The 25,637-nt window shown below is 40.9% G+C and overlaps 1 protein-coding gene across 3 annotated transcripts in view; it reads left to right on the plus strand.

Moving 5' to 3' along the window:
- The window catches only part of STK32C (serine/threonine kinase 32C), a 274,747-nt gene extending 264,456 nt beyond the window's left edge, over positions 1–10,291 (plus strand). For 2 of the 3 annotated variants that reach the window (XM_019556028.1, XM_019556030.1), the window contains 4 exons: positions 370–495; positions 660–791; positions 2,863–2,930; positions 4,981–10,291. In XM_019556028.1, the coding sequence (XP_019411573.1) occupies positions 370–495; positions 660–791; positions 2,863–2,930; positions 4,981–5,119 (465 nt within the window). In that variant the 3' untranslated portion in view covers positions 5,120–10,291. Of the gene's footprint in view, positions 1–369; positions 496–659; positions 792–2,862; positions 2,943–4,980 lie in introns of all 3 variants that reach the window. The other variant, XM_019556029.1, reaches the window with a different exon arrangement.
- Positions 10,292–25,637: the final 15,346 nt, after the last annotated feature.

Consider the following 25,637-nt stretch of genomic DNA (forward strand, 5'->3'; position numbering starts at 1 on the left):
TGGTGATCTGATCGTAAAAGGCCACCAGGTTGGTCTGACAGGACCTGCCACTGATGAACCCGTGTTGGTTGCCCCTAAGTATGCAGTCCCCTGCTGGCCCCTCCTGGATGTGTGCCAGCATAATTTTCTCGAACTTCATTTACCTAATGATGACTAATGATGGTGAATGAACATTGAACTCTAAACTTCTGACTGCTGGTTTTTGCATATTTAATGATGGTTGATGGTTTTTTCAGTTCTTTTTTGTGTATACTGAGGTCAGTGTTACCCTGGGAGGGAATTGTGTTTGTAAGTTATTTTGTAACTTAGGGTGGAAGGCAGACCTTTTTCAATCCAGACCTTCCTTCACTGCAGTACATGTCATTTCAGCTGTTGACAGTGAACCCAGAGCATCGGTTTTCCAGTCTAACAGACATCCAGACCTCATCCTACTTATCCAGTGTCATCTGGGATGATGTCTGTGAGAAGAAGGTGGAGGCTGGCTTTGTTCCTAATGTAAGTAAAGAGCAATGATTTAATGAGTTTTTTGTTTTATCTTATGAAGTATAGTTTTATGTAGTGCTGTGGGTTTCCATGGCAGAGGTAATTCCTAAATGTGCAAGTTGAGATGCACTTTTTGCATCAGTCAGACAGTTAATACCTTTGTCCCATTCTAACAGAAAGGCCGTCTGCATTGTGATCCCACCTTTGAGCTGGAAGAGATGATCCTGGAGTCAAGACCCCTGCATAAAAAGAAAAAAAGACTTGCAAAGAACAAGTCCAGGGATAACAGCAAGGACAGCTCGCAGTCGGTAAGTGCAGCCTTCCTTAGTGGGCCACAACAGTGGGCCACAGAGCAAAATCAACAGTGGGCCACAGGGCGAAGAACCAACTTTGTTTTACTTTGATTTGTTGCAGAAACAATTACTTTGCAAAATGCCTTCTCATACATATTTACTCCAATAAAAATGCTCAGCCTTGTAGACTGACTATCTGATGGCTGGATTCTCCTCTTCCCTGGCAGCTCACTTCTTTGCTATTTTGTTCTCCCTAACATGAGATGGGGGGGTGGGAATACAGAGCTAGTGGACGAGAGATCTGTTATGCAGATAAGATTTCTTTTTGTTAATCACATTAGGCACATTTTCATTTAAAGTGCCCTGTTAGGTCCTGTTTTTTTTGTCACATTGGCTTCACACTTCCATTCAATTTTGCAGAGCTAATCTCAACACATCTCCATGTTAGTGAAAAGAGAACTGAATTCTTAATAAATTCAGGTGTATTCCATTCAGATGTATCACTGACAAAGCTGAATACGACAAAGCCTTCCCATATAGCAGAATAAGAATCCTGCGGTTTCACTATGCTGCATCTTGTACTGTCTGTTTCTGTCATTAGTAGCCATTATCAGTTTACTTTGGCATCCCATGCTATCACATCAATAATCATATTTATGCACAGGCATAACTACTTTTTTCAAATAGATTCTTCCTGGATGCAACTCCTGACCCTGTATTACCAGCTGTTTGGAAAAAGCAGGAGACTTTAAAACAGTCAGCCATAAAAAGGTTCCCAAGCCTTTTCCATAAATACCCATAAATTTAACCTAAAATCATGCTATGGATTTTTATTGCCTGCCTCAGCTTTGTTGTTGAAAAGGAAGCAAATATTTAGGAAGCATCAGTTCTTTCAAAAACCTAGGTTAGATAGTGGATACAAATCGTTTTCATCCCAGAAATCAGAGTTCACACAAAATTCAGGTTCCTGATGAAAAGTATACAGTAGAATTCATCCTCTCAGTGATGGATGTTTCCCTGAATAAAACCAATCACATCATTTAACCCAGTAGCTGGCTGATCTGTGGGAAAGCCCATTATTTGTATGGTATTTTCACATTGGAATTGTCATGCATTTTCAGATCTAAATGGAGACATGAGCATTCTCAATACCTGATCAACAACTGCAATGCTCTTTGCATCTTAGTTTCAGACTACCAAAATAGGGCACATTTTTAAGTCCTTTATTTAAAAGGATGCCAATTATCTTACAAACAAACAGCATTAGGAAGTAGCCATTAGAATTCTGCTTGCCTTGTTGGCTGAGTCAATTAGCAGCAATAGATCATTTCCTCCCTCAGCAGTTGCTAACATTACAATCAATGAAGGTTACTGTAAAAGACTGGAAGAATAATTCAGGAAGCCCCAAAACAAAACCAGAATAAGCAAACTTAAAATAACTTTCAGAGGTTTTCATTACTAAGGAAGTTTGAGGCACACTGTGTCAAGATGTTTCATGATTTGCAGCACAATAACGCACAATATTGTACTGATTTGCAGCACAATAACACACTTTTTATAGCTCTCAGGGCTGTAATAGATAAGACATTGTCCTGAACCTGGGATCCTTTACTCCCTGTGCATATCAACTCTACATATGATATGTATGCATATATACTATATGCACAGAGAGAGAGTGCGAGCAAGCTTTTAAAGTATTGTAGAATCCTTTAAGATGGAAGTTACCTTGGTGAAATTTTCCCCTGGGCATAGGACAATTTAAAAGTCCGTGTACCTCATAAACCCTGCATAAATTCTGTTTGTATAGGCCACCTGCACCAGACTGCATTTCATTGGATTGCTCATATAGTAAAGGCCTATAAAGATTAAATGTGTTTCAGGAAAATTACTGCAGAAGTGAAAACAGGACACAGAGGAAAAACACCTAAGAAATGAAGATGCAAGCTTAATTTAGGCTGAAATTCCTGGTAGCTGAGTGTGTGATATGAACATATAACTTGGCAGAGCGATACTGCAGAAAACACAAGGATGAAAGGATGCTGGATTCTCATATGTATCTCATATCTGTTTCTTCCTTTTTACTCAGGAAAATGACTATCTTCAGGAATGCCTTGAAGCTATCCAGCAAGACTTTGTCATTTTTAACAGAGAGAAGTGAGTGAGGGGGTATGTTTTTAGAAGAAAAGAGTGTATTTTGTTTTGTTTTGTTTTATTTTTACTTAGCTGTGTTGGGATTTACAAGAATGAAATATTGTTCCTGGAAGCCATAAATGTGAATATCATGTCACAAGCTCAGTTCTAATTTACTGATTTCACTAAAGCTGGTTCATTGATTAAAACGTCTTACTTAGAAGAGGTAGCTAAAAAAATCCAGAAAGTTTCACTGATTATTAAAGGGTCTGATTAAATGAAGTATATGATACACAGAAGGTGCTGACAGAAGTGATGACACACTATTGACCCCTTGAAAGTGCTCTGCAGCCAGGCCTTGACAGAAGTGCACAGCTGCAGAGCACTTTAAAAGTGTCCAATAGCATGACAAATTAACTGTCATTTAAAGAGGGTTCAGATGAAGGTGCTCCAAAGCAGAGCGCCTTCATTAACTTCTGTCTGTCCCTGCACATGATCCCCAGTGCTGTCTGCAGGATGGGAGGAGAGAGGAGGGAGGGGAGGAAACTAAGGGCTAGGGTTTACCCAGTCTGTGCTGGAGGGGTAGGTGGATTGGAGCCCTCCACCTTGGAGCTGGGAGTTGGGGGGCAGAGCTAGTGCGGAGAGGCCACAGGCAGGCAATTCCTCCTGGATCAGCTCCAAAGTGGAGCTTGATCACTCACCCCCTAACTCAACAACAAACATCTGTTGGATCAGGGAGGTTGCCTCTAACACATGGCACCTTCCGTGAAGTGCCATGAATTGGAGCAGAGAGCTGCACATCTGTCAATGCCCAGAGAGAGATGAGGATAGATCTGGGAACATTGCCAGCAGATTGAGGGAAGTAATTATTCTCCTCTCTTCTCCAGATGTGGTGAGGCCACATCTGAAGAAGAAAAGACTGAGGGAGGATTTTATAGCAGCCTTTAACTACCTGAAGGGTGGTTCCAAAGAGGATGGAGCTGGACTGTTCTCAGCAGTGGCAGATAACAGAATGAGGAGCAATGGTCTCAAGTTCCAGCAAGGAAAGTTTAGGTTAGATATTAGGAAAAAACTCTCTCACTAATAGGATAATAAAACACTGGAACAGGTTACCCAAAGAGGTTGTGGAATCTCCATTCTTGGAGGTTTTTAAGACCAAGTAGACAAAGGCTTGGCTGGGTTGATCTAGTTAGGGATGCTCCTGCTTTGAGCAGGGGGTTGGGCTAGATGACTTCCTGAGGTCCCTTCCAACTTTATTCTTATCACAGAATCATAGAAAATTATCTAGAAGATTCAGGAGTAAATTTATAATCCTCTCCCATCCCTTTATAATCCCCTCCCAACTGTGTTCTTTGAGAATACTGTGCTGAAAAAAAAAATATAGTAAGTTACTGTCCAGGCTCAACAGTGGGCGAGTAAAAACACTAGAATCGAAAAGCAGCTTCTTCCTGTTGGGTGGCATTTTTGCTGTTAAATGAAACAAATTAATGGAAGGCAGAGCTCTCTAAGGTAGGAGGAAACAAAATCCCCCCTGCATAAACTGAGATGTTGATGAGCCCCCAGCAAGTTAATATATCTTCCTTTATATCCTGTACAGAACTGTATATGCCTTATATTTAAAACAACAAGCTGTGCTGTTCATGATTTGTTAATTGTCTAAAAACAAGATTATAGTTCAAAGGCAACACCTTATATAGAAATGTTAGGATATGTTAGAACAACCTCAAGTATATACAAGTGGTGCTAAAGTGATATTGTAGCCATGAGAGTCCAGGAATTATGCTAGAGACAAGGATTTTTTGGGTTGATATATTTAATTGGACTAATTGCACAGTTGGGATACAGAAGCCTCTTTCAAGTGTACAAAAAATAGAGACAACTTCATTTAGCATTTCAGCCATTACCAAGAATTATATACCTTTGTATACTAAATATAAGTTTTTTAAAATAGGACCCTCCTCCCATTTAGGTGGTGTCTAGTTTCAGCTCCTCTAGCTTTGTGGGAAGGGTGTGGTTTTCATGAGTCCCTGGTACTTGGAGGAATCCTATAATGTGTTTCCTATATTCTGGACAGGCTGAAGAAGAGTCAAGAACAGATGAATGAGTCTGTTTCTCCTCCTGAAACTACTGATGAAGCTGAGACAGAAGCTGAATCTGAGAATTCCAATTTAAATATGTGCAGCTCAGTATGCTCTTCTACAGGCAGCAGCTAGGACTACAGCTTCAAGGCAAAGGGCCAAAAGTCCATGCGTCTCTTGAATAAATCATTCTCAGGTTGCATTGATTACTATGTGCTGTATGCTGAGTACTTCAATTGAAAAAAAAGTCACAGAATCAATATCCTAAAACTGTAGCAGAGCAGATAGTTCTTTAAGAACTGAATTCATGGGTTAAACTGATTGCCAGTTCTGAACACTGGGTACTTACTATGGGAAAAGATATGTGCTATGCAACACCTTGGAGAAAAAGTTCAATTTCTTTCTTGTTTCTTTTTTAATGGCAGATCACTGACTCAGTTGTCGAGTAGTAAGATAACATACCAGATCCTTGGATACAAATCGAGGAACATATGGTGCAAGTGTGTGAGTGAGTGTGTGTGTGTGCATGTAAGGGAAGGATTGCAGAGATCATGCAAATTTCACATTTGCAGTCCCGCAGTGCAAAGACTTCAGTATATAGAACTGGTCCCTTGTGTAAATTAGAGCAGTCCAAGGGCTTCTCTAATTTATGACAAGTGTAAACAGCCTCAAGAGACTGAAGAGCAGAGGATCACGCAGGATAAGTCACATCCCTGTTCCTTAGCCTTATGCAGAAGCATACTGCCAACTCACTACAACCACATCCTTCTGGGGCTGGACATTAGTCTTACAAACAGGGTCTGTTAACAGTGTGAAACAAAGCAGCAGCACAAGACCAGGGAATCTGGCGTCAAATATTTGATCTATTCTTGTGGCTATCCCTGTTCCAAGGAGATGGACAACTGCAAGCAAAGGAATTAGAAGCAACAAAGATTTTCTCAACTCACTGAGGTTAGTAGGGCATACCTTGTATTGGACTTACAGTTTTATTGGAGCCGTATAATGCTGCTCAGTTATGGATGAAAGAGGGGGATATGTTTAACCCTTCTCTTTATTTTATTCTAAGTGTAAAGTAAAAGTACTGTACATAAACTACTGGGACCTGCCTTAGCTTCTCATTAAGACAGGTGTTCTTTTAATTTTTCTCCAGCTGTGGATATTGCCTTTCTCATTGTTCCAGAAGCCTTTTCTATGTTAGTGGCTTAATCTACTACAGAGTGGCTTTAGGTTGCTATTACTGTAATAGTACCAAATCAGTTCTATTATATCCTTCAATTATTGTGGTGTACATAGTTCTCATAGCTGCATTGACCTATCCAAATCAATTTGTTACCAGACATTAAAAGAGGTTGCCAAGTTTGCATCACTGTTGCATATTCATGGAGCAAAATGGGCGTAGAATGTTTTTAACAGATATAGACTCTTTCAAGGCAATTTCTGCTGTCTCACTGTATAGTTTTAAATTTCCATGAATGAAATACAAAAGGTATAGCCAGTATAGAGCAATTTTATATGTTAGATGACAAGACATACTTACCTTCCCACAGTTTTATGTGGAAATTAGTAAGTGGTAAAAATTGTGCAGAACCAAATTTTCATAAAAATCTTGAAAAATGAGTTCAAGTGTGTAGGCACAACTTGTAGGGAAAAAAGCCAAAGCTTTTATACCAGTTGCACAGTTATTTTTAGGATGCAGCCAGGTAAATGGCTTGTCCTGTTAGTAAATAAACTGTAGAAGATGATAGTTCTTGCTAGAGTTGTGAACATCCACATTCCATCATACACAGAACAAATCAGAGCTGTGAGAGCTTGAATAGGCCCTTACTCTGGAGCCAGCTCTTTACAGATAATGAACACTGATCAACTATATGTCAATGTTCCTAGATCTTACTCTCCACTATCCCTGCTCTAATGACAGACTGAAGTAGGGAACTGGCATAAGTCTAAATAAATACCTCCCTCCTCCCTACAGCTGCAGAAGAACATTTACATCCCTAGCTTTGAGTCACAAACTTCATTAAAACAAAGGAGAGTTTCCTTTTCCTCCTGCCTTTGAGAAACATGAAAATGAGTTTAAAGGCTCATAACGTTGTCTTTGATCCAAGCCATAGTTTGCTTTAGTCTCTCTCGGTTTCTCTCCGATTCTTCCCAGGGAAAGGGAAAAATAAGTTAGAACATTTTTAGAGAATCAAACCCAACAATAATCAGCCCTCCCTTTACAAAATAGCAACTCTTGACTCATCCCCATGCAGACCACTGAATCAAAATGCTCCTCACTTGTAGAACTGGAGATGTACTCTTTCTTGCATTTGAATAAAAAAATCTGATAAACTCTGATGTAAATAGATGTGAACATACCTCTCAACCTACCAAGATTCAAATGGGGAACACATGGAACAAAGATACAAAATGAAGGACACAAAATTGTCTGTGAAGGAAACAAACATTTTGAGATTTATACTGTTGGTATAAGTGGCTTTTTCAGAAGCCTCAGTTTCCCTCCTCTTTATTGCTCATGTAAATAATTTTTAACAATAAAAGTGATGGGACATTAAAATTGTGAGGAACATGCGTCATGCTGAGACTGGATGAGTTACCTGTGAGATATGGATGCACTCCTAACAAGTGAATGTCAGCAACCTCTCAGTTCAAGAGGATCTCTGTCATTCTCATCAGAATGTATGTCATAGAAAATGCAGTATAACATTCACTGCTGTGTTTGGGGCATGCCGTCAATAGTCCCTGAAGTCCAAGTTGCAGTGAATAGGGATGAAATGTTTGTTTCTCGGTTCGTTTTTCTTTGTCTGTTGTTCATTTACTCCCTCTTTTTGTCGCTTACTTTGCCATACCAATTCAGCAGAATGTCCTCAGCAGTACTGAACATAGACCAGCAAAGCTAAATGAGGGCATCTCGTTATCAAGGCTTCTAGGATCAAATCATTGGGGGCCAAATCTGGCTGCTTGAAGGCACTACTGAAGTGCAAGATATTATTTCCTAAGGAAACAAGATTTGGAAAACTTGTTCACACATGATTTCTGCCTCACCTACCTGTATTTCTTAAGTCTTAATCTATAAGAAGCAAACAACAACGTGACAACAAGAGACTTTTAGAATCATTGTACTGTGCATTAGAAACACCAGGAGTACAATATAATTCAAGTACTCATTTTCGTCTTAAATAATGCATGCAAATGTACCTCACTAATACCAATCTGGGGAATAGGTTTTATTGATGCCTATTTATGCATATTCCCCAGAGAAGAGATAACAAGAATATGGTAACTGTACAAAGACAAATGGTAAGACATGGATGAAGATTTGCTTTAGTGTTAAAGAAAAAAAGATGGGTTTCTTAATATAATGGGCCAAATTCATCTGTGATGTAACTCCATTGAATGTGGCTGTTTTATATTTGTGTGTTTATATTTGCTTTAGGAGAAAATGTGTGAAAGGATGTTAGACTTTATGCACTTCAGCATACTGTACCAGTTCTCCTCTCTGATGTTTATGGGGTGCACAGCGTTTGAGGTGTGGTAGGCTTTATAATAAATATATTGTGAAAATTTCAATGTTGCCTCTTTACTTGATTAGGCTGCGTTGTCCTGGTTCCTATGTTCCTTTGATGAGTCTTTGATTCAAACTCTGGACAAAGTGAGCATGACCCAATGCCCATTAAAATCTGAGTCCTTTTACTAATTTTATTGGGTATTAGATCAGACCTTGTTTGTCTCCGTTTATTTCATTCATGTCCTGTGCAAAACTGTATTTGATACATATAAAACTTTTGAGGGCAATAGGATTTTTTCTCTGTTCACCTATTTCATTCACACCATTTTCCTAACATTACCATTTACCGAGTTTTATTTCTTTGGGGTTCAGGAGTTTAATGCACAGTCTGTGATTTGGTAAATTTCCATATTTTTTAAGTTTAAATTTGTCTCTTATTTCTGGCCAAGACCCACAATGTGTACAAGCAAGTAGGAGAAGAATACAGACTCCCGGTTCTGGCAGCCAGCAAATGTTTACTACCTTGAGACACTGAAGTCATGTATTCTAACACTAATGCTAGAAGAAATGATTCTTAGACCTACTGGGGTACTAGGAAAATGGAGATCACATTTTACACATGTGTTCTAGGATCTCTGTGGTGTAAGAAGATTTAACATCTGTGACTGTGTGGTTATAGCACAATCCTGAATTTCTTAAATCTCATTAAAAATCCATTGAAGTCGGCGTGAATTTTGGAGTACAGGAAAAAGGAGATAAACAGTAAGTGAACAGTAAAAGCCTACTACTGGAAACACTCTTAACATGGAACTTTATTTGAAATAAAGTATGAAACAAAGTATACCACACACATCTGATTGTACTAATAACAAAAATAAAATTAAACATGTACTTTGCTCAATCCAAAGTGTGAAACGAATGACTTCAAGCAATTTTAAAGCTCAATTTCAATTTGTTAATGAGCTTGTTCCTGTTTTAAAAAGCAATGTTGGTTTGATTATTTATTAACTATTTCTCTTTTTACAGTAAGTCTCATCATTTTTGAGCCTGATCCTGCATTTAGTTCACAAGTAAATTCACGGTGAATTTCATGGAGGACAATAGTTATAAATCTTCGTAGTGTAGGGCTTGACATAAATTAATGACAAATTTTGCTGTCTTTTATTCCTGACTACCACAGTACTGAACTTGACTTGCCAAAAAAAATAATTCAAATACTGTCTGTATTAATAATTCTCTGTAGAATGGTTTTCTACAGTGTCTTTTTCGTTTTCCACAGCTATTTCCCTTGTAATGTCATTTGTAGTCTGTTACTCTCAAATCCTTGCTATAATATAAATAATATTTTTTTCCTTGTTACATTACAAATTTCTGAAAATATTTAAAAAAAAAATTTCATTGAACTCACCTGACTTCACTGGGGATTTTGCACATGAAAAGAATGCAGGACTAGGCCTTAATGGTTCCTTTGTTACCAATTACTTATTGGTCTATTCATTGCCACAGAGTAAACAAAGGTAATAAAATAAAAGGTAGAAACATGTATGACAAACTTGATTTAGGACAGTGCTGAAATCCTGCTGCCTTGCAGGTTATTTTTAAAAAAATCATACCAGTATAAATCAGATCTGTAAGTATATCCTTGTATTTTATGTTAATACATTTCTGTAATTTTTATTGCATGAAAAGAGTACCATATTATACAAAAAAATGAAGTTATGGCAATATATTTGTGTTTTTGCAGATACTGCCAAGAAGCCATTGCATTTGTGGCGTAATAAATGTGTATTTTTAAAATACCTGAAATATTTACAGTCATTTCTATGTTTGTTGATCAATAGAAGCAAATGAAAGTCTGAAAAAAAGCCAGATAATGGTCATGATCCTTGTTTACATAGTCAACGGCTGATGATTTTTAGGAATTGGGTACAATAGCCAGAACATATGATAAATGTGTTACATACCCTTTATTAGGCTCATGAAAAATCTAGAGACCTAGGCAACATCATTTTTACATCCATTTAGTGTGCTCATGGGTAATCCATATATTAAGAATGTGGAATCTGATAAATATATGGAGTGATAAATATATGCAATTATATTCTCCGTATTGGTACTTTGGTCACTCATCCAGAATTCAAGGAGTATTATCTGCCTAATTTAAAAATACCACAACTGCCTTTATAGCATATACAGAATATTAGGAGGACAGTCTCAGAATGTGTGGCTCAAATAAACACTGCAGTATTCCATAACACACGCAATAGGAATTTTATTTCTTCAAGAAAACATGTGGTTCTGTTTCTGGAAAAATGGATTCAAACTTATTCCAGGCAAACAAAAGGCTAAGGCACTGAAAGCCATTGTATAGGATACGAGCAATGGCTGCCCACTATAATTACCAATACTTGTTCCCACACATCTGTAAGGTAAGTGGGAGAAGGCAGCCAAAGTATGCCTTGGAACCTGAGTTACGGCCTTCTTCACCATCATCTCCATGTTCACTCACGCTCACCAACTGGTGAGCAGGCAATCCATAGCAATTGTTCATCTGCATTGGTGGATCAGGAGACCATACAAGCTCAGGGAAGAGGAAAGAACTGACCAGGCATTTTCAAATGATTCCAGCTTCCCCATTCTTATTTACATTCTCCTGCTGCTGCATCGTGCCTTTGGTGTCTAGACAATTTGAGACAAAGATAAGCATCTTCCAGACACCAAGCAGCACAATTCCCAGCTGGAGATCTAACAAACAGTCAGAGGGGCAACAAGACTCTTGAGATCACCTATATTCATGCTGTATCCAGTAGTAGCTTGAATACTAGGGGCATGTATCACTATGTGGAGGATTTGGAGAAAATGGAGAGGCAGAACAAGGTCACAGAGTGCTCTCTGTATGGCTTGTCTCTCTTTGAGCAGACTTTTCCCATTTCTGCTTCCTCTCAGGATTTCTGCCCAGCTTTCTAGCCATTCACATTCAGGAGGTGAAACATTATGGCTTTGCCAGCAGATTTATGTATCATTTAAGAAGCACTTAAAGGTTCAATATCTTTTTAAGCTCCTGCACCACAAAACATACTCTCAACCACAAAAGCAATTTAAATGGCCCCATCAATTCTGAAACCCTGTGTTGTTCTGAAACAGAGTCCACAATGTCATGTACAGTGTCTAGAAAACCATGCAGGTGCAGGTTAGTATTTTAGGTTGCCAAGATAATTCAACAAGTACACATGCCCACAAATGCTGAATCTTCCCAGGACCCTCAGACTTGTACAGAAGACAACCAGCACTAGAGGAACTGCAAAAACTGGTCCCTCTCCATTCTGTAATCAAACAGTCTAGAGGCCATGAACATGGAGTCCAAGATACTTTACCATATCTAAATGTCTCACATGAGTCAGAGCTTCCTTAAATCTTTTGTTTTCACATAAATAATCCTATTACAACAGTGGAGTTGTCAGTATTTACAAGGTGAGTGTTGGGTAGCGGTCAAATGACTGTAGATCTCAACTAGCCAAGCAGGGGTCCCCTAACAATTTTTCCTGCATAGGACAGGATAGATTAGAAGAGCCATGGCAACAAGAGTGATCAGAAACAGACCCAGGGCCTTCTAGCTACAGCCAGGCAACCAGGGCCTATAAGGTCTGGGCTTATACTGTGAGGGCCCAGATTGCCCCCTGAATCAGGCTTTTATTGCCTGGCCAATTCTTTATTTGTACAGCACTAGCACTTACGAGCTCCAATCATTGACTAGGATTGCATTGTGCTTGACACTGTGCAAATGCAGAACAAGAGTTAGATTGTACATTTCCTGGGGTAGAGATTAAGTAAAGACAGGAGATGACAGGTGGATACAGACATCTAAGGGAACACAAAGAAATGATGTGGCTATGCTAGTCAGAATGAGCGGTCATGGTCTCCTTACATCAGCTCCCTTAGAGCAGTCAAATATACAGCAAAAACTGTATTAAAGGGCACTTTATTAGCTGGAAAACTCTACTAACTGGCATCTAAGGGACGTGGCAAAAGTGAAACCGGAAGTACCACTTCCAAGAGACTTCTGGTTTCGCCACCACAAACCAAGCTTTTCTTTGTCACTTCTTCGGCCCATGGCCTGGGGCAAAGCAGCCTGTGCAGGGCCTCCCTTCCTGTCCGCAGGCACACTGATGCCAGGGAGTGCACCAGACGGTGCATATTTGATTAACCAGCATATGTGATTAACTGGGATCTCCCATTCCTGGGGGATGCCAGACAACAGAGCTTTTACTGTACTACCAAAAAACCCCTTGCTTTCTCACTAGTGTTTGTAGGCAAGCACAGGACAAAGGAGGTTTAAGGAGGGATTTGAAGGCATATAATGATGTAGCTTTAAGCATGATAACATAGAGCCCTTCCCAAAAATGGGAGAAGTAACAAGCATGCTGTGTTAAATATGTAGTAAGTAGACAATGAAGGCTGATATCCTAAGGTTATGCCAATTTTCAGCATCCAATAGCATTAGCATAAAGAAGAGAAGCAGCCACCAGCAGTAAACAGGTTTCAGGGAGAATGAGAAATGGCTTCTTACTGCTTTTCAATATATCTTCTCAAGCCATCCCTCATTAAGCAACTGGCCCACAACACACACTATAAATGGCATCTGTGGTACCAAAGAGGTATATTTTTGCCAAACAAACTGTTGAAGTGGCATTTATTAGCTTGCCAGTTGGGGCAAGAAGAGCAGAGTAGTCCATCTGTGCAGAAAGATGGGCTCTCTAATTACTGGTGTTAATTGCAATACAAATCTGCCTCATTCAGACTAAAGAGGTCAGCCATCTTCTTGAATTTTCCCCTTTCCGTCTTAGCTGATTCACCCACAATAGCAAGTTAGTGATTTCTTCATTCCTATTTTATTTGCAGATGCATCTTTTTCATTGCAGATACAGACTGGATGGGATTAAGATAAGCACAGGCAACTCTGCTAGTGACAGCTCTAGGGTAGACTGTACAAGGTATATTGTTTTACCAGATTAACTCAACAGCTGCTTCTGGGGTTATTAATGCTATGAAGGAGGGGCTGGTCAGCAAGGTGCAGGTGCTCCGTCTGAAATACTAGTTTAGTTTCTTCTCCAGTTGTTGCCCTCCAGATGAGTCTGCAGGTCCCCTTACCCTGAAGGTGAAACAACTAACCACCCTGAGATGTTATGATGAACAGAAGATAAAGCAAATTGATCTTAGTTTCACTTGTCCGTTTCTCCTTACAACAATCGCACACCCAACTGCCTAATATTTAGGTATTGTAGGTCTGCTACAAATGTTGCTTCTAATTTTTTTTCTCTCAGCTTGTTCTGAAAAGAAAAGTGTCATTCTCTCAGCCAAGGCCAAATGTTCATAGAGAGGGTGACTATGACACCCACCCAAGTTAGCCCATTAAAAGAATAAGCAGGTACATGTGCTAAGACAGACTCTATCAGGAGCATAGCCTGCATGGGATATAGTATTACATGGCCATACTGTGAAAGAAACTTCCTGGGTACATATACACTAACACACCCCTAAGGAGAACAAGGTCTGTATGGTTCTTAATCCAAAGAACAAAATCCAGAGAGCAGAGTGCAACTCAGTGCAATGTTTTGTATCAAGAACAGGAGTGACAGGAAATGCTCTGGCTAAAGGAAAGTCTTCATTTTAAATCCTTGTTGCTCATTTAAAAATAACAGTATCGCTAAAGAAAACATTTAGGAATACCCCAGACTCATCCTAGATAACTTTGCTCAAGCCTACAACCTGCATCTATCCCTGTTACTCAGGAAGTAAGCAGCAACCCTTTTTATCAGCTCCTGATTGAGTGAGGACTCTCACCTGTCCTAATTAACACAGCTGCATCAGAAACCTCAGCTATTTCTTCTCAGCTTAGTTTTAAGCTTAGGAACCTAAGCAGGGTTTATTAGGCTAACATTTACCAACAGAAGACACATCTAAGTGGGAAGTTCTACAGAAACTGTCTTATTTAGCTCACATACAAATCCAAGCATGCCATTTGTGTTTAAACATAAGGAGCAAGCAAACAAAAGGCACATATCCATAACAATGCTGCTCACTGGGTTATGCAGACAAACACAACCATAACAGGGGAAAGCTGTATTTCAAACACAGTACTCTGTTTAGAAAGAGGAAGGACCTGAATTCCCAGCATCAAAATAACAATATTGCACTTTATTCCATTTCAAACAATTTCACTGTCATTCCCTTTCTCTTTTTTCATGGAATAATAGGAACCACTGTCTGTTAAACTACAGTCATAGATCTGATGAACATATACCAGAAAGGACAGTGTCCTCATAGTCAGCAAAATATTAGCTAAAACTGAATCCGAGACACTCATAGTTGGATGTCAAGAATACAAAGTACTGCTGATGGTAACCCCACTGAATAAATAAGACGAGAGAGAGTCTCATGTCCTTCTCAGTGTGGGTCTCCACAGATAAACCCACTTGTCCTTTTTGTGTCTGCTCTGACTCTTTGTACTCTTGCCAGGTAAGATCTGCTTGACAGGGGGCGACTAATTCATGGATAAAATAGTTTAAAAATCAGAAAGAAAGAGATTTTTACCTTCTTCATCCACTAGAGGGTAGCTCAATGCCATGTTTGTGGTAAACGGGAAAAAAGCAGCCGAGAATGTGGAACTATATAGCATTAATTTTACCTTTGGTTGGCAATAGGTATTCACATAGTTAAGAGCCAGGCATTTATCATCTGATGAATTGTACGAGATTGACATGATAATGAATGCAAATAAAGAAACAAAATGCCTTTTAATAAACAGGGCTTCAGAGCAAAGCTGCTGCTTTGTGTATTACAGTATAAGCTTTCTGAGAAATCAGTACAGAAAACCAGCATGAAAGTGCATAGAATCTGTTGGTTAGAGCTCTTTGCTTGGAAGAAGGAAATGTAGGTCCAGGTCCCTGCTATGGGATGGGGGCCTGAGTCTCATATTCCCTGGGTAAGTAGTCTAACTACTAAGCTGCTGGCCTGAAAGTTAACGGATCTTCCTCCTTTGGCTTTCAACAGTCAATTGTAATAGTTTCGTTCTGACCACACATTTAGACAATACACCCCACTGACCATACCTGCATGACCCTATGTGCCAAAGAGCAACAGTGTAGCTCCAGTCTCAGCTCCGGCTGAGGTTCTGGCCAGTACAAGAGGACACTTCTATGGTTATTGGACTTTCTCCAGACCTTTGCACCATGTTGGTATTGTGAATGATCTGAGAGGGCTCCCTCAGGTGGGCACTTACAAGCTGCTACAGTAAGTATCCTGGATCCCCTTTATGGGCTTCAGTCACAGTGTTTATACTACTGGCCTCTTTGGGCTTAGAGAGACTTTACATTTATACCCATGTAACTTGCTTTTACATTGTTGTATACAAGAAATGGGGAGGGCATGCAGCTCTGCACATGTATAACTTACTCCACTACAGTGGAGAATTATGCCAGGAAAAATCAGGAGTAAAAGTACACTGATGTAACCAGCTGTGTGGTCTCCCCATAGCTTACCCAAGGGTAGCTATTTACTCAAGGTAGAGAGGCTATTCCCTGGTTCTCTGCCAACTGGCAACAGACATTGTAATAGGCACTTCCTACATGTTGCTATAGCCGTTGGGCACTCTAGATTGCAGGGTAACTTGTACCAGCGTACAATCTGATGTAAATTATACCAGCGTTGTCTTCCCAGCCCTTTATCAGATTTCCCAGGCACAATGCCTGACACTACTTTCAAGGAACTGGATCCTGCAGTTCAACAGGCCTATGCCTCCAGGAACACACTGGCTCCCATGTAATCAGTTTTGTAAATTTTTATCTCCCTTTCTCAGCTGAGAGTGTGGGCCTTTCATTCTAGGTGGTCATAGGCCACACTCCCAGAGTTCAAATCAGCCAGATCCCAGCTAGTGAAAACCAGCAAAGTGTTACTGAAGTCGGCAGAGCTTATGCCATTAACCCAGTGAAAGATCTGACCAATGCCTCCTCTTCAAAACACTGCTATCTTGACTTCCATAAACTTTGCCTTGTACTTTTTCTGCCCCAAAGCAGCTTCCAAGTTATCTGCCTTCCCCTCTGTTAGCTCACTGCCTGAGAACTTTTCTTTAAAAATACACCATAGAGGCTTCCTACAGCTTTCTCTCCTGGTGACATTAAGGGATGAGGTGGGGGCAGAGATGGGAGCCTGACGCAAAATCAGGTTTTCCTCCTGAAGAGTCACTGAAGCTGTCTGATAGAAGTGGTTAGGATTCAGAGGGACCTAGAGAAACTGAAGGATTGGACCAAAAGAAATCTCATGAGGTTCAATAAGGACCTGCATTTAGGATGGAACAATCCCATGCACCAGCACAGGCTGGGGGGTGGCTGGCTAAACAGCAGCTCTGCAGAAAAGGACCTGGAGTTACAGTGGACAATAAGCTGAATATGAGCCTGCAGTGTGCCCTTGTTGTGAAGAAGGCTAATGGCATCCTGGGCTGCATTAGTAGGAGCATTGCCGTCAAACTGAGGAAAGTGATTCTTTCCCTCTATTCAGCACTGGTGCAGCCATATCTGGAGTACTGTATCCAGTCTTGGGGTCCTCGCTACAGAAAGGATGTGGACAAATTAGAGAGAGTCCAGTGGAGAGCAACGAAAATGGTTAGGGACCTGGGGCACATGACTAGGGGGCTGAGAAGAGGCTGAGGGAACTGGGCTCATTTAGTCTGGAGAAGAAAAGACTGAGGTGGGATTTAATAGCAGCCTTCAGCTACCTGAAGGGTGATTCCACAGAGTTAGACTGCTTTCAGTGGAAGCAGATGACAGAACAAGGATCAATAGTCTCAAGTTGCAGCAAGGGAAGTTTAGGTTAGATCTCTCACGAAGAGGGTAGTAAAGCACTGGAACAGCTGTGGAATCTCCATCCTTGCAGATTTTTAAGACCTGGCTAGACAAAGGTTTGGCTGGGATGATGTAGTTGGGGCTGGTCCTGCTTTGAGCAGAGAGTTGCATTAGATGACATCCTGAGGTCCCTTCCAACCCTAATTTTCTGTGATTCTATGGAGAGACTGTTCTTTCTTCATTCTTCCTTCTCTCCCCTACCGCCTGAATCTTCACCTATCAAGTCCATTGTAAGGACTTCATCACAGTATCTCCTTATTGTAGTGCAATTCACAGAATGCATGCATCACAATAACAAGTTGTCTTATTTTAAGTACTTGCCTATATAATTAGAGTAGTTGGGGATCTTTGCCTTCCACTAGAGCATGAAATCTAATCCCAAAGAAATGCAGGATTCAGTGCAGTAATAAAGATGCTTCTGGTTTTTATTGTTTGTATTAATTGTGGTGATTTCCACGGTATAAAGAGGCTGAATAGAGCCAAACAGAAGTAGAAAACAAATAGTAGGGAAACAGCTTTTAATGCCATGGAAAATAGATTGGTTCATTTAATATTTGTTTTTCAACCTTAGTTTTCATTACTTTCTGGTATTAAAATAAAATTAGGGTTCACTTTGGCTAAAAAGATCAAGATCTACTAAATCTGATTTAGTACAACATGCCATATAGCTAACAATACACACAGATATATTTTAAAACACGTAGCATACACCCATACTCTGCACTATGGCATTATTATATTGACCTACACTATGGATGTATTCATTCTAGTTATGATTACAAAGTAATATAGTTTTCAGGTAAGAAAAGAGTCATAGGTTTATTGTTTTCATCCTTCAGCTCCCTTCTCCTCTTGGTTTCCTGCTTCTTTTTCAGCCAAAAGTCCAACTGATATTAATAGTTATTTATGAGGTTTTTAGAAAGAAATCTCCTGAGAGCTGAATTGTATGCCTTATATCAGCACTGGTAAAAATACTACTCTGCTCAAAATGTCCAACTATTGAAATATAAAACTTCCATTAAGTGTATTAATTATTTCTCTAGGTACAGAGAGCATTCAAGGAGTCTTTCTTTTTAACACACAGCCTAGACGTATCTGACCTGGAGGCTGCAGAAAATCTGTCAAAAGAAATTAGGGCCAAGCTGAGACATTCCTTCATCCCCTACAGTGTGTATTTGTGCCTCAGATAGCCTTATTTCCTTCAGACACTGAACACATTTACTAATTATCAAGTATTCTGGAGTTTCTAGTTAATACTTCATTATATTGGGAGGCCTGCGGAAATATTTACAGATCCTTTGTCAGGAAGCAGATAAAGACTATATCGTACCATATGTGAACATTTCAACAATGAGCCTTATTCATATGGATTATTCCTCCCCCTTCCTTCCTCCTTCCCCTTTCCTTGGAATAGCCTCCTTGGATATGTGACAGTAAAATAGATGTGAAAAGCTTTCTGGAAACTGAACAATGGTAAGGGGTTACAGGCCAGATCCCAGCTGGTATAAATAGACATACTCTATTGAAGTCAGCTACACTGATTTACAACACCTGAGAATTTGGCCCATAAATGCTGAGTGAATGCCACAATTGCTTTTAACAACTGTATCTGCAACAAAAACTGTGGCCACATCCAGACAATCATGATTGTGCAGTATGTGGTACTTCAGACACATCTGTGATGCCACATACCACACATTCAGGTGTTTTCCATGCTGCAAGGGAGCAGCACAGGATGGGGGTCAAAAAAAAACCAAGGAAAAAAAAGCAGAGCAGCACACACAGGGGCAGCAAGTGCTGTTCAAAACTGGAGCTGGGCTCCAAGCAGCAGGATTGCTTCTGCTGCAGCCCCAGGAAGCCCCCAGAGGCCCAGGTAGGGCTGCTGGGGCCAGCCCAGTCCTGCATCCAGGCCTGAGCATACAACAAAAGAGTGCCAGACCTACGTGTCTGTAGCCTGGACATATAGTCTTAGCTATGCTGCTAGGCTGAGACCTAACAGCTATGAAACAACAAAAGTGGGGCCAGGCCTATTTTGTTTTGGCCTGAACCAGAACTAGCCCCCAACCACAGCGCTTGGTTGGGGCATAAACTACAAAAGGAACAAAAGAAGGTCCTGGCCTATTTCACTGGGCCTGGACTGGGCAGCAAAAAGCCAACCAGGCCTATACAACTGAGGCCTGAATAAACAACAAGAAGTGCCACAGCTTTACTATGGCCCAAATCTGCCAGCCAGCATATACCAGTGGGCTGAAATGCAGCAAATGTAAAACAGGAAAAAGGGCCCAGGTTTATGGCTGTAGTCTGGACATTAAGTCTCAGGTATACCACCACACTGAGACACTACAATCCCCAACACAGTAACTGCCAGGACCCATACACTCATGGCATCATCCCACTCAAGGCCTGTGTGGCTGCCAGTAAGACATGTAGCTAGGGTTCAGCAACACAGCTCTGCTGAACCCAAAAGAAGTTGCAACAGCAACTAAAACATGTCAGGCTCTCAGCCCTGGCCCAGAGAGCACCAGCAAAACTGCCAGGCTCCAACCTTGGCCACTTTGCTGCAGGGATTGATGCCCCCTGGCATGCATTGTCCCACTCAAAACCCAGAAAACAAAAGGGGAAAGAAGAGGGGGACAACAGAAGTCTCAAGCCCTGAGACAGACTTTCCCTGTACCTGAGGCTTTCCCTTCACATAGCTTCAGTTTGCTTCATCACTCAGTGAAGAGTGAGGGGTGAAACCCACCACTCCCCGCATAGGAAGCAGGCCCCTTTGGCTCCCAAATCAGAATTCAGGCTTCAGCAGCCCCAGGAGGAAGAAGAGGACCCAGACCAGATGGCCTTACCCTTAAATAACTTTTCTGACCTCATTACTTGGTCCCAGCCAGAAACAGGCACAGTTTGAACATTGCTAATATAGACCAGTCATTTCAAAAGTGGTCAGCAACCCCTGGTGAAGGGGGCAGAGTCACCAAACTGGGTCCACAGGTTCCTTGGAGGGGAAACTTAAGACAAAGGGTCTGGGTACAATAAGTGGGGGGGAGGGGAGGAGGGGAGGTGGTTCTTTCCAGTCCTATAGGAAGCACAAACAAGATACACAGCAAAATAAAACCAGAACATCTTGACCACATATAACCCCAAGTGTGTATGGGTGTTACATTAATGCTCAGAGATGTCTGTGTAAGGCGGGGGTGGGGGGATCCCTGCTTGAGCAGGGTGTGGTGAGGGGGAGGAGAGGGAGTGGGAGGAAGCCATGCAGACCATGCTGTATGTACAGTCTGTGCCGGAGCTGCAGCCAGGGAGCAGAGGGGAGGGGCCAGCCCAGCTCCCTGGAGCAGAGAGCATGCCCAGCCCAGAGAACATGCCAAGATGCTGGGGGACTTTGATTTAACTTAAACAAGGAAGGGGTTTGGGACAGACATTGTATAAATCAGTTTGACCCAAATTGGCTAAGTCTGATACTACTTTCAACCAGGTTTATCTCAAACCAGTTTCAGCCATTTTCAAACTGGTTTATGTGTACTGAGCTTCTGTTCTGTTACAGGTTTAAATTAAGTTTCTGATCACTTAAACTGGTTTATGTGTAAACTCTGTCCCTAGCCTTAAGGGACTGCCTCATCTGAGTAGGAGAGAAGCTGTTGGTATGAGGCTTCTGGGGAAACACACGGACGGTAGGGTATCACAGTTTGAAGATACATGTGAAAGAAATCCTCAATATGACCATTATTTTAGGATGACTTGTGCATCTTCAATGCCCACTATATTTTAGCAGGTTAGTTTCTGTACATCATGGCAATAGAGTCAGGGACAGCCCTTTTTATAATTTGGTCCTTCCTTGATAAATTCTGAAGACTGGTTTGTATTACCTATACACTTCTCAGCCTTTGCCACTGTGTGTGTCAGTGGGCAGGGGCAAAAGAGTGGCGTGTTTTTTTAACTGAATAACATAATATATCAAGAGGCCTTTTTGTGCTTGTGAAAGCAAATCTGTGCTCAAACAGCTGAGCTGACAATGTTAACTTCATTCATAGACAATGTCTTCCAAGAACAGTCATGTGCAGGGTATCAGGTCAGCAGGAATGCTGGCAGAACAGAGGTTCCTGCAGGTTTACATAGGTAGCAGAAATAGTTTAAGACTCTATCTCAGGGGCACCTACATTTCCATAAGTGATGGCTTCTATTCAAAGGCTTTTAGAATCTAGACAGCCTGTCATCCTTCATTAGTCTGCATTCCCATGTGGAAGATGTTTTCATGTGACAGCATAGTTATTAGTTCCCTCAGATGGCAAAAATGACCTAATTTCTCAGTGGAATTCTATTATCCCTGTTCTGTTATCATACTAGCACTCAGCCTTGTTCAGTCTTCATTAAATCCTTCTTCGTTCGTTGGCCCCAGTGTTCCATGTGCTCTACTATAAATGTTGAAGTTTCGTGGGTTTTCATTAATCAAAATAATGTTTTTTTCAGAAAATAAAATCCCCAAATTGCCTTTGGTGTTTTTCTTCCTGTGACAAACACTATATTATGGCTTTTGGTTTATGAGTGACTAGCTGTGTGGATGACAAGGTGAATTTTACATGCAAAATGATTACGGTTTCTTCATGTATCTCAGACGGTCTTTTATTTCCACTAATCTCAAAATCTCATTATATATTGGTTCTTCACTCTTATCCACGTCTAAATGCTTAAAGTTTTTTTGAGAAACAAGGTTATTCATTTATGTATTGGATGATATCTTTTATGGACCAACATGTATTTAGGAGAGAAGCTAGACAAGCTTTTTGGATACAAAGTGTCCTTCCTCAGGTCACATTTCTCCCAGCTATAAAGCTGGTTCAGTAAAAGATATCCTCTCAAATAACCCTTGTGCCTCATATATTTCTTGAACAACATTGTAACCATACTACGGCTTTCATGCTTTAGGTAAGAATTTGAGAAAGAGGGTCTATAAAGCATTCATCACCTGAAGAGAATGTTTAGCAAAGACACTGCAAATACAAGAGATATGAAATTTATATTAGGAATTTACAGTTTCTCCATTAATCATAATATTGGTAGCCACATAGTTTCCAGCCCAGGTCAAGTAAACATTGGTAGTGAAAGGGAAAAAGGCAGAAATGAAATACTTCTAGCTAACCTAAATGGTCTAGCTAATGACCCTACCTTGAGGATGGGAGGCCAACGAAATAACACTACATTGCAGATGTGCAATGGTTAGTGGTTGTTATTATATTTGTTCTTCCGTATGGAAAGGTTTGGGGTACCCTTTTGGAATTAATTTTGGTGAATGTCTTCCTTATGAAAGCCTTTTATGCCTCATCTACTCTTCAGAAAGCCACACAAAATCCAGACAACATTTAGCTTGCTGGGCTGGTACATAATAGCAACCATGCTTAACTACAGAGACAACTGTGCTTCAGTTGCTGCACATCAGCTCTTTTGTCCAATGACTGTGAAGATTTCTAAGGTTCTGGGATGAAATGCTCTATTGAAATAGGAACAAAAAAACCAATGCCGGGCGTGCATCACCCATTTATCCATTCTAGCAGACTAAACTTTAGCCTCTGGTTGGTCACACTGGCATAAATACAGTCATTTCATAGTCAGTGAAGTTGTGGATTTAGCCATGTCTTTTACTCTTTATGACAGATGTCCGATGCCATCATTTTTAATGTGGTTTCGAAAGCAGGCAAATAAACTAAAGAAAACAAAACCAAACCAAAATGACCAAAACATATAGTCTTAGTATAGTGTAGCAGAATATGAAACAATCAATAAAATGCAAGGTTTACCTCTAACAGGACAGATTTTCATATGGGCTTGATGCAGAGATTACTGGGCATCATTTTGTGGTCTGTGGTATGTGGTATGATCCCTCCTGGTCTTAAAACCTATGAATCAATACAAGTAATATCCACACATACGCCACACACATAAGAAAAGGAATTGGTTATGTACTGTGAATAGAATACTTATTAAAGTGGGAAGCTTCTTTATGCAGACTGTTCTTTTTGAATGCCCCCTGACTTGTCTAGTTTGAGGACAAATGTATGTTTTGTTTGTTCACAATTATTTCCCTTTCTTCTGTCTAGGTGTTTAAGGGGTCAGTCATCATATGACATCTTTGCACTTAGAGTGACTCACCCTTCCAGCATTTCTGTTGATAGAGCTGTATAGCCACCGTTCTCTCCCCTGTCCCACTGGCTCCTGCTAGGCTTTCGCAGAGAACTGATAAATGAGGATCAGCTTAAAAAGGACAGCTATTCCTTGAAAAATTGCTGAGCTTGCATTGCACAGGAGTGCTGTGAATTATATTTTGGCACCAATTGCTTTTTGTACAGCAGAAAAATGTTTGCGAACTTTGTATGGCTTGAAAATTTAAGGCTTATCCTGCCTCTTTCATGAGTTATAGTCCATGTAACAGACATTACACATAAACTGGTGTAAGTGATCAGAAACCGGTCCAAACCTGTAACAGATCATCAGTTTAGGGCACATAAACTGGTTTTAAAATGGCAGAACCTGGGCTGAGACCTGGATGGATGTAGTATCAGACTTAATTGGATTGGGTTAGACTGGTCTATCGAATTTCTTCACCAGATCCCCTATCGATTCATGGAAGGTTGCAGTCTGCTGCCATTTCAGGGGTCTTTGTGGGTCCCCCATTCACCTCCCCCACAACAAAGGCAAGAGACTCAGCTTGGCTGCCCCAGCTGGGCTTGCTCAGGGGCCAGGGCATGGGTGACTGGTGCCTCCTGAGTCGGGAGTGCTGCATACTGCACATTCAGTTGTTCTCTGAACTGCGACGTAGCAGCAGAAGGGAAGTTTTGTGTTAAGCAGTTGCTCACAGCATCTTAAGTTGTCTTGGTGGTTGTGGAAGGGGCTGTGAGGGGCGGTTTTTTTGGAGGTCCTATTAGTGCCCCAAGGGCACACAGTTGCCCTGAGCCCTATGAGAGCAGGCTCAAGACATTTCATTAGAGCAGAGCCCGGAGCAGGGCAAAACACAGACCTGGAGAGCCCAGAGCCCAGAGTAGGGCAGAGACAAGGTCCAAGAAGGGCCAAGACAAGGCTGGGGCCCAAAAGCCAGGTTGAGTGCAATGGGCCTAGGCTTCAGGGACAAGCCAGGGGAAATAGGGAGCTGAGGCTGGAAAGGCTGAGTCCCAACACATATACACACATTATATATACACTAGTCAACTGCCTGTCAAGAATGACGGGGGGAGAGGGTGGGCAGGGATGGAGCACCACCATCCACCGACCCGCACTGCCTCCCCCCAATCTGTCTCACAGTTAGTTAATATCATGGGTGAAATCCTGGCTGTATTGACGACACTAGCAAGTCTCCCACTGGATTAAATGGAGTAAGGAGGACTTCACATCCTGTATTTCCTTAGTTTTTACTTATAACATATACTGTGCTGAATGTTAATATCTGGAGCCAGAAATAAGCCATCTCAGGAAGCAGGTTGTTTCCTTAATGCAATAGTTTTATACTTTCACAAGGGAGGAGCAGGAGCTGTTAATACCTGGCTGGCAGAATTCCTTGATTCTCACTATGTGAGCCTCCAGCTTCATGTGGGAGACACTGTGGGCTTTGATTTAGCAAGGTACTCGAGCAAAGGTCTAACTTCAAACATGAGTAGTTCCACTGACTTCAGTGCTGCTTAAGTGCTATTCTGATTTAGAGCTTATTTAGGAAGCCACAGCGATGTGATTCTTCCTCAATAATTTCTCATTCACCCTATCGCTTAAGTAATCTAGGAAGTAGATCTTCGTAAAAAACAGGTGATCAGACTTGATTTTTTTAGATGTTTTGTTTACAGGCGTAAACATTCAATTTTCTTAGCCTGGATTTTCATTGAATTTATTATATTGAATGCCTCCGATTTTGGGATACTCAAGGCACCCTATAGCCATCTGATTTTCAGGAAATGGAGGACAAGCCACTCTGAATATCAGGTCAAACAAGTTTTATATGCTTTGGTAATGTCTGAATTTTTGTCTAAAAGTGTTTAACACCATTACATGAATGTTGTTTCTCCTCATCTCTGCCTTCCCCTCCCTCTCGCCACAACACACACACTGACACTTCATCCAGCTCTTCAGTTATCCTTCAAGAAAAACATGTCTTATGAGTTGTTTCAGACTCTAAATTTTGCTTGCCCATCACTATGGTATTTGTTCACCAAAGTGGATAAAAAGGTCCTCAGGCTTCTGTGCAATACTGCATCAGACATTTAATACACTGCAA

Source organism: Crocodylus porosus, unplaced genomic scaffold, assembly GCF_001723895.1.
Source record: "Crocodylus porosus isolate Cpor-Errol unplaced genomic scaffold, CroPor_comp1, whole genome shotgun sequence".
In the NCBI taxonomy this organism is placed as follows: domain Eukaryota; kingdom Metazoa; phylum Chordata; order Crocodylia; family Crocodylidae; genus Crocodylus; species Crocodylus porosus.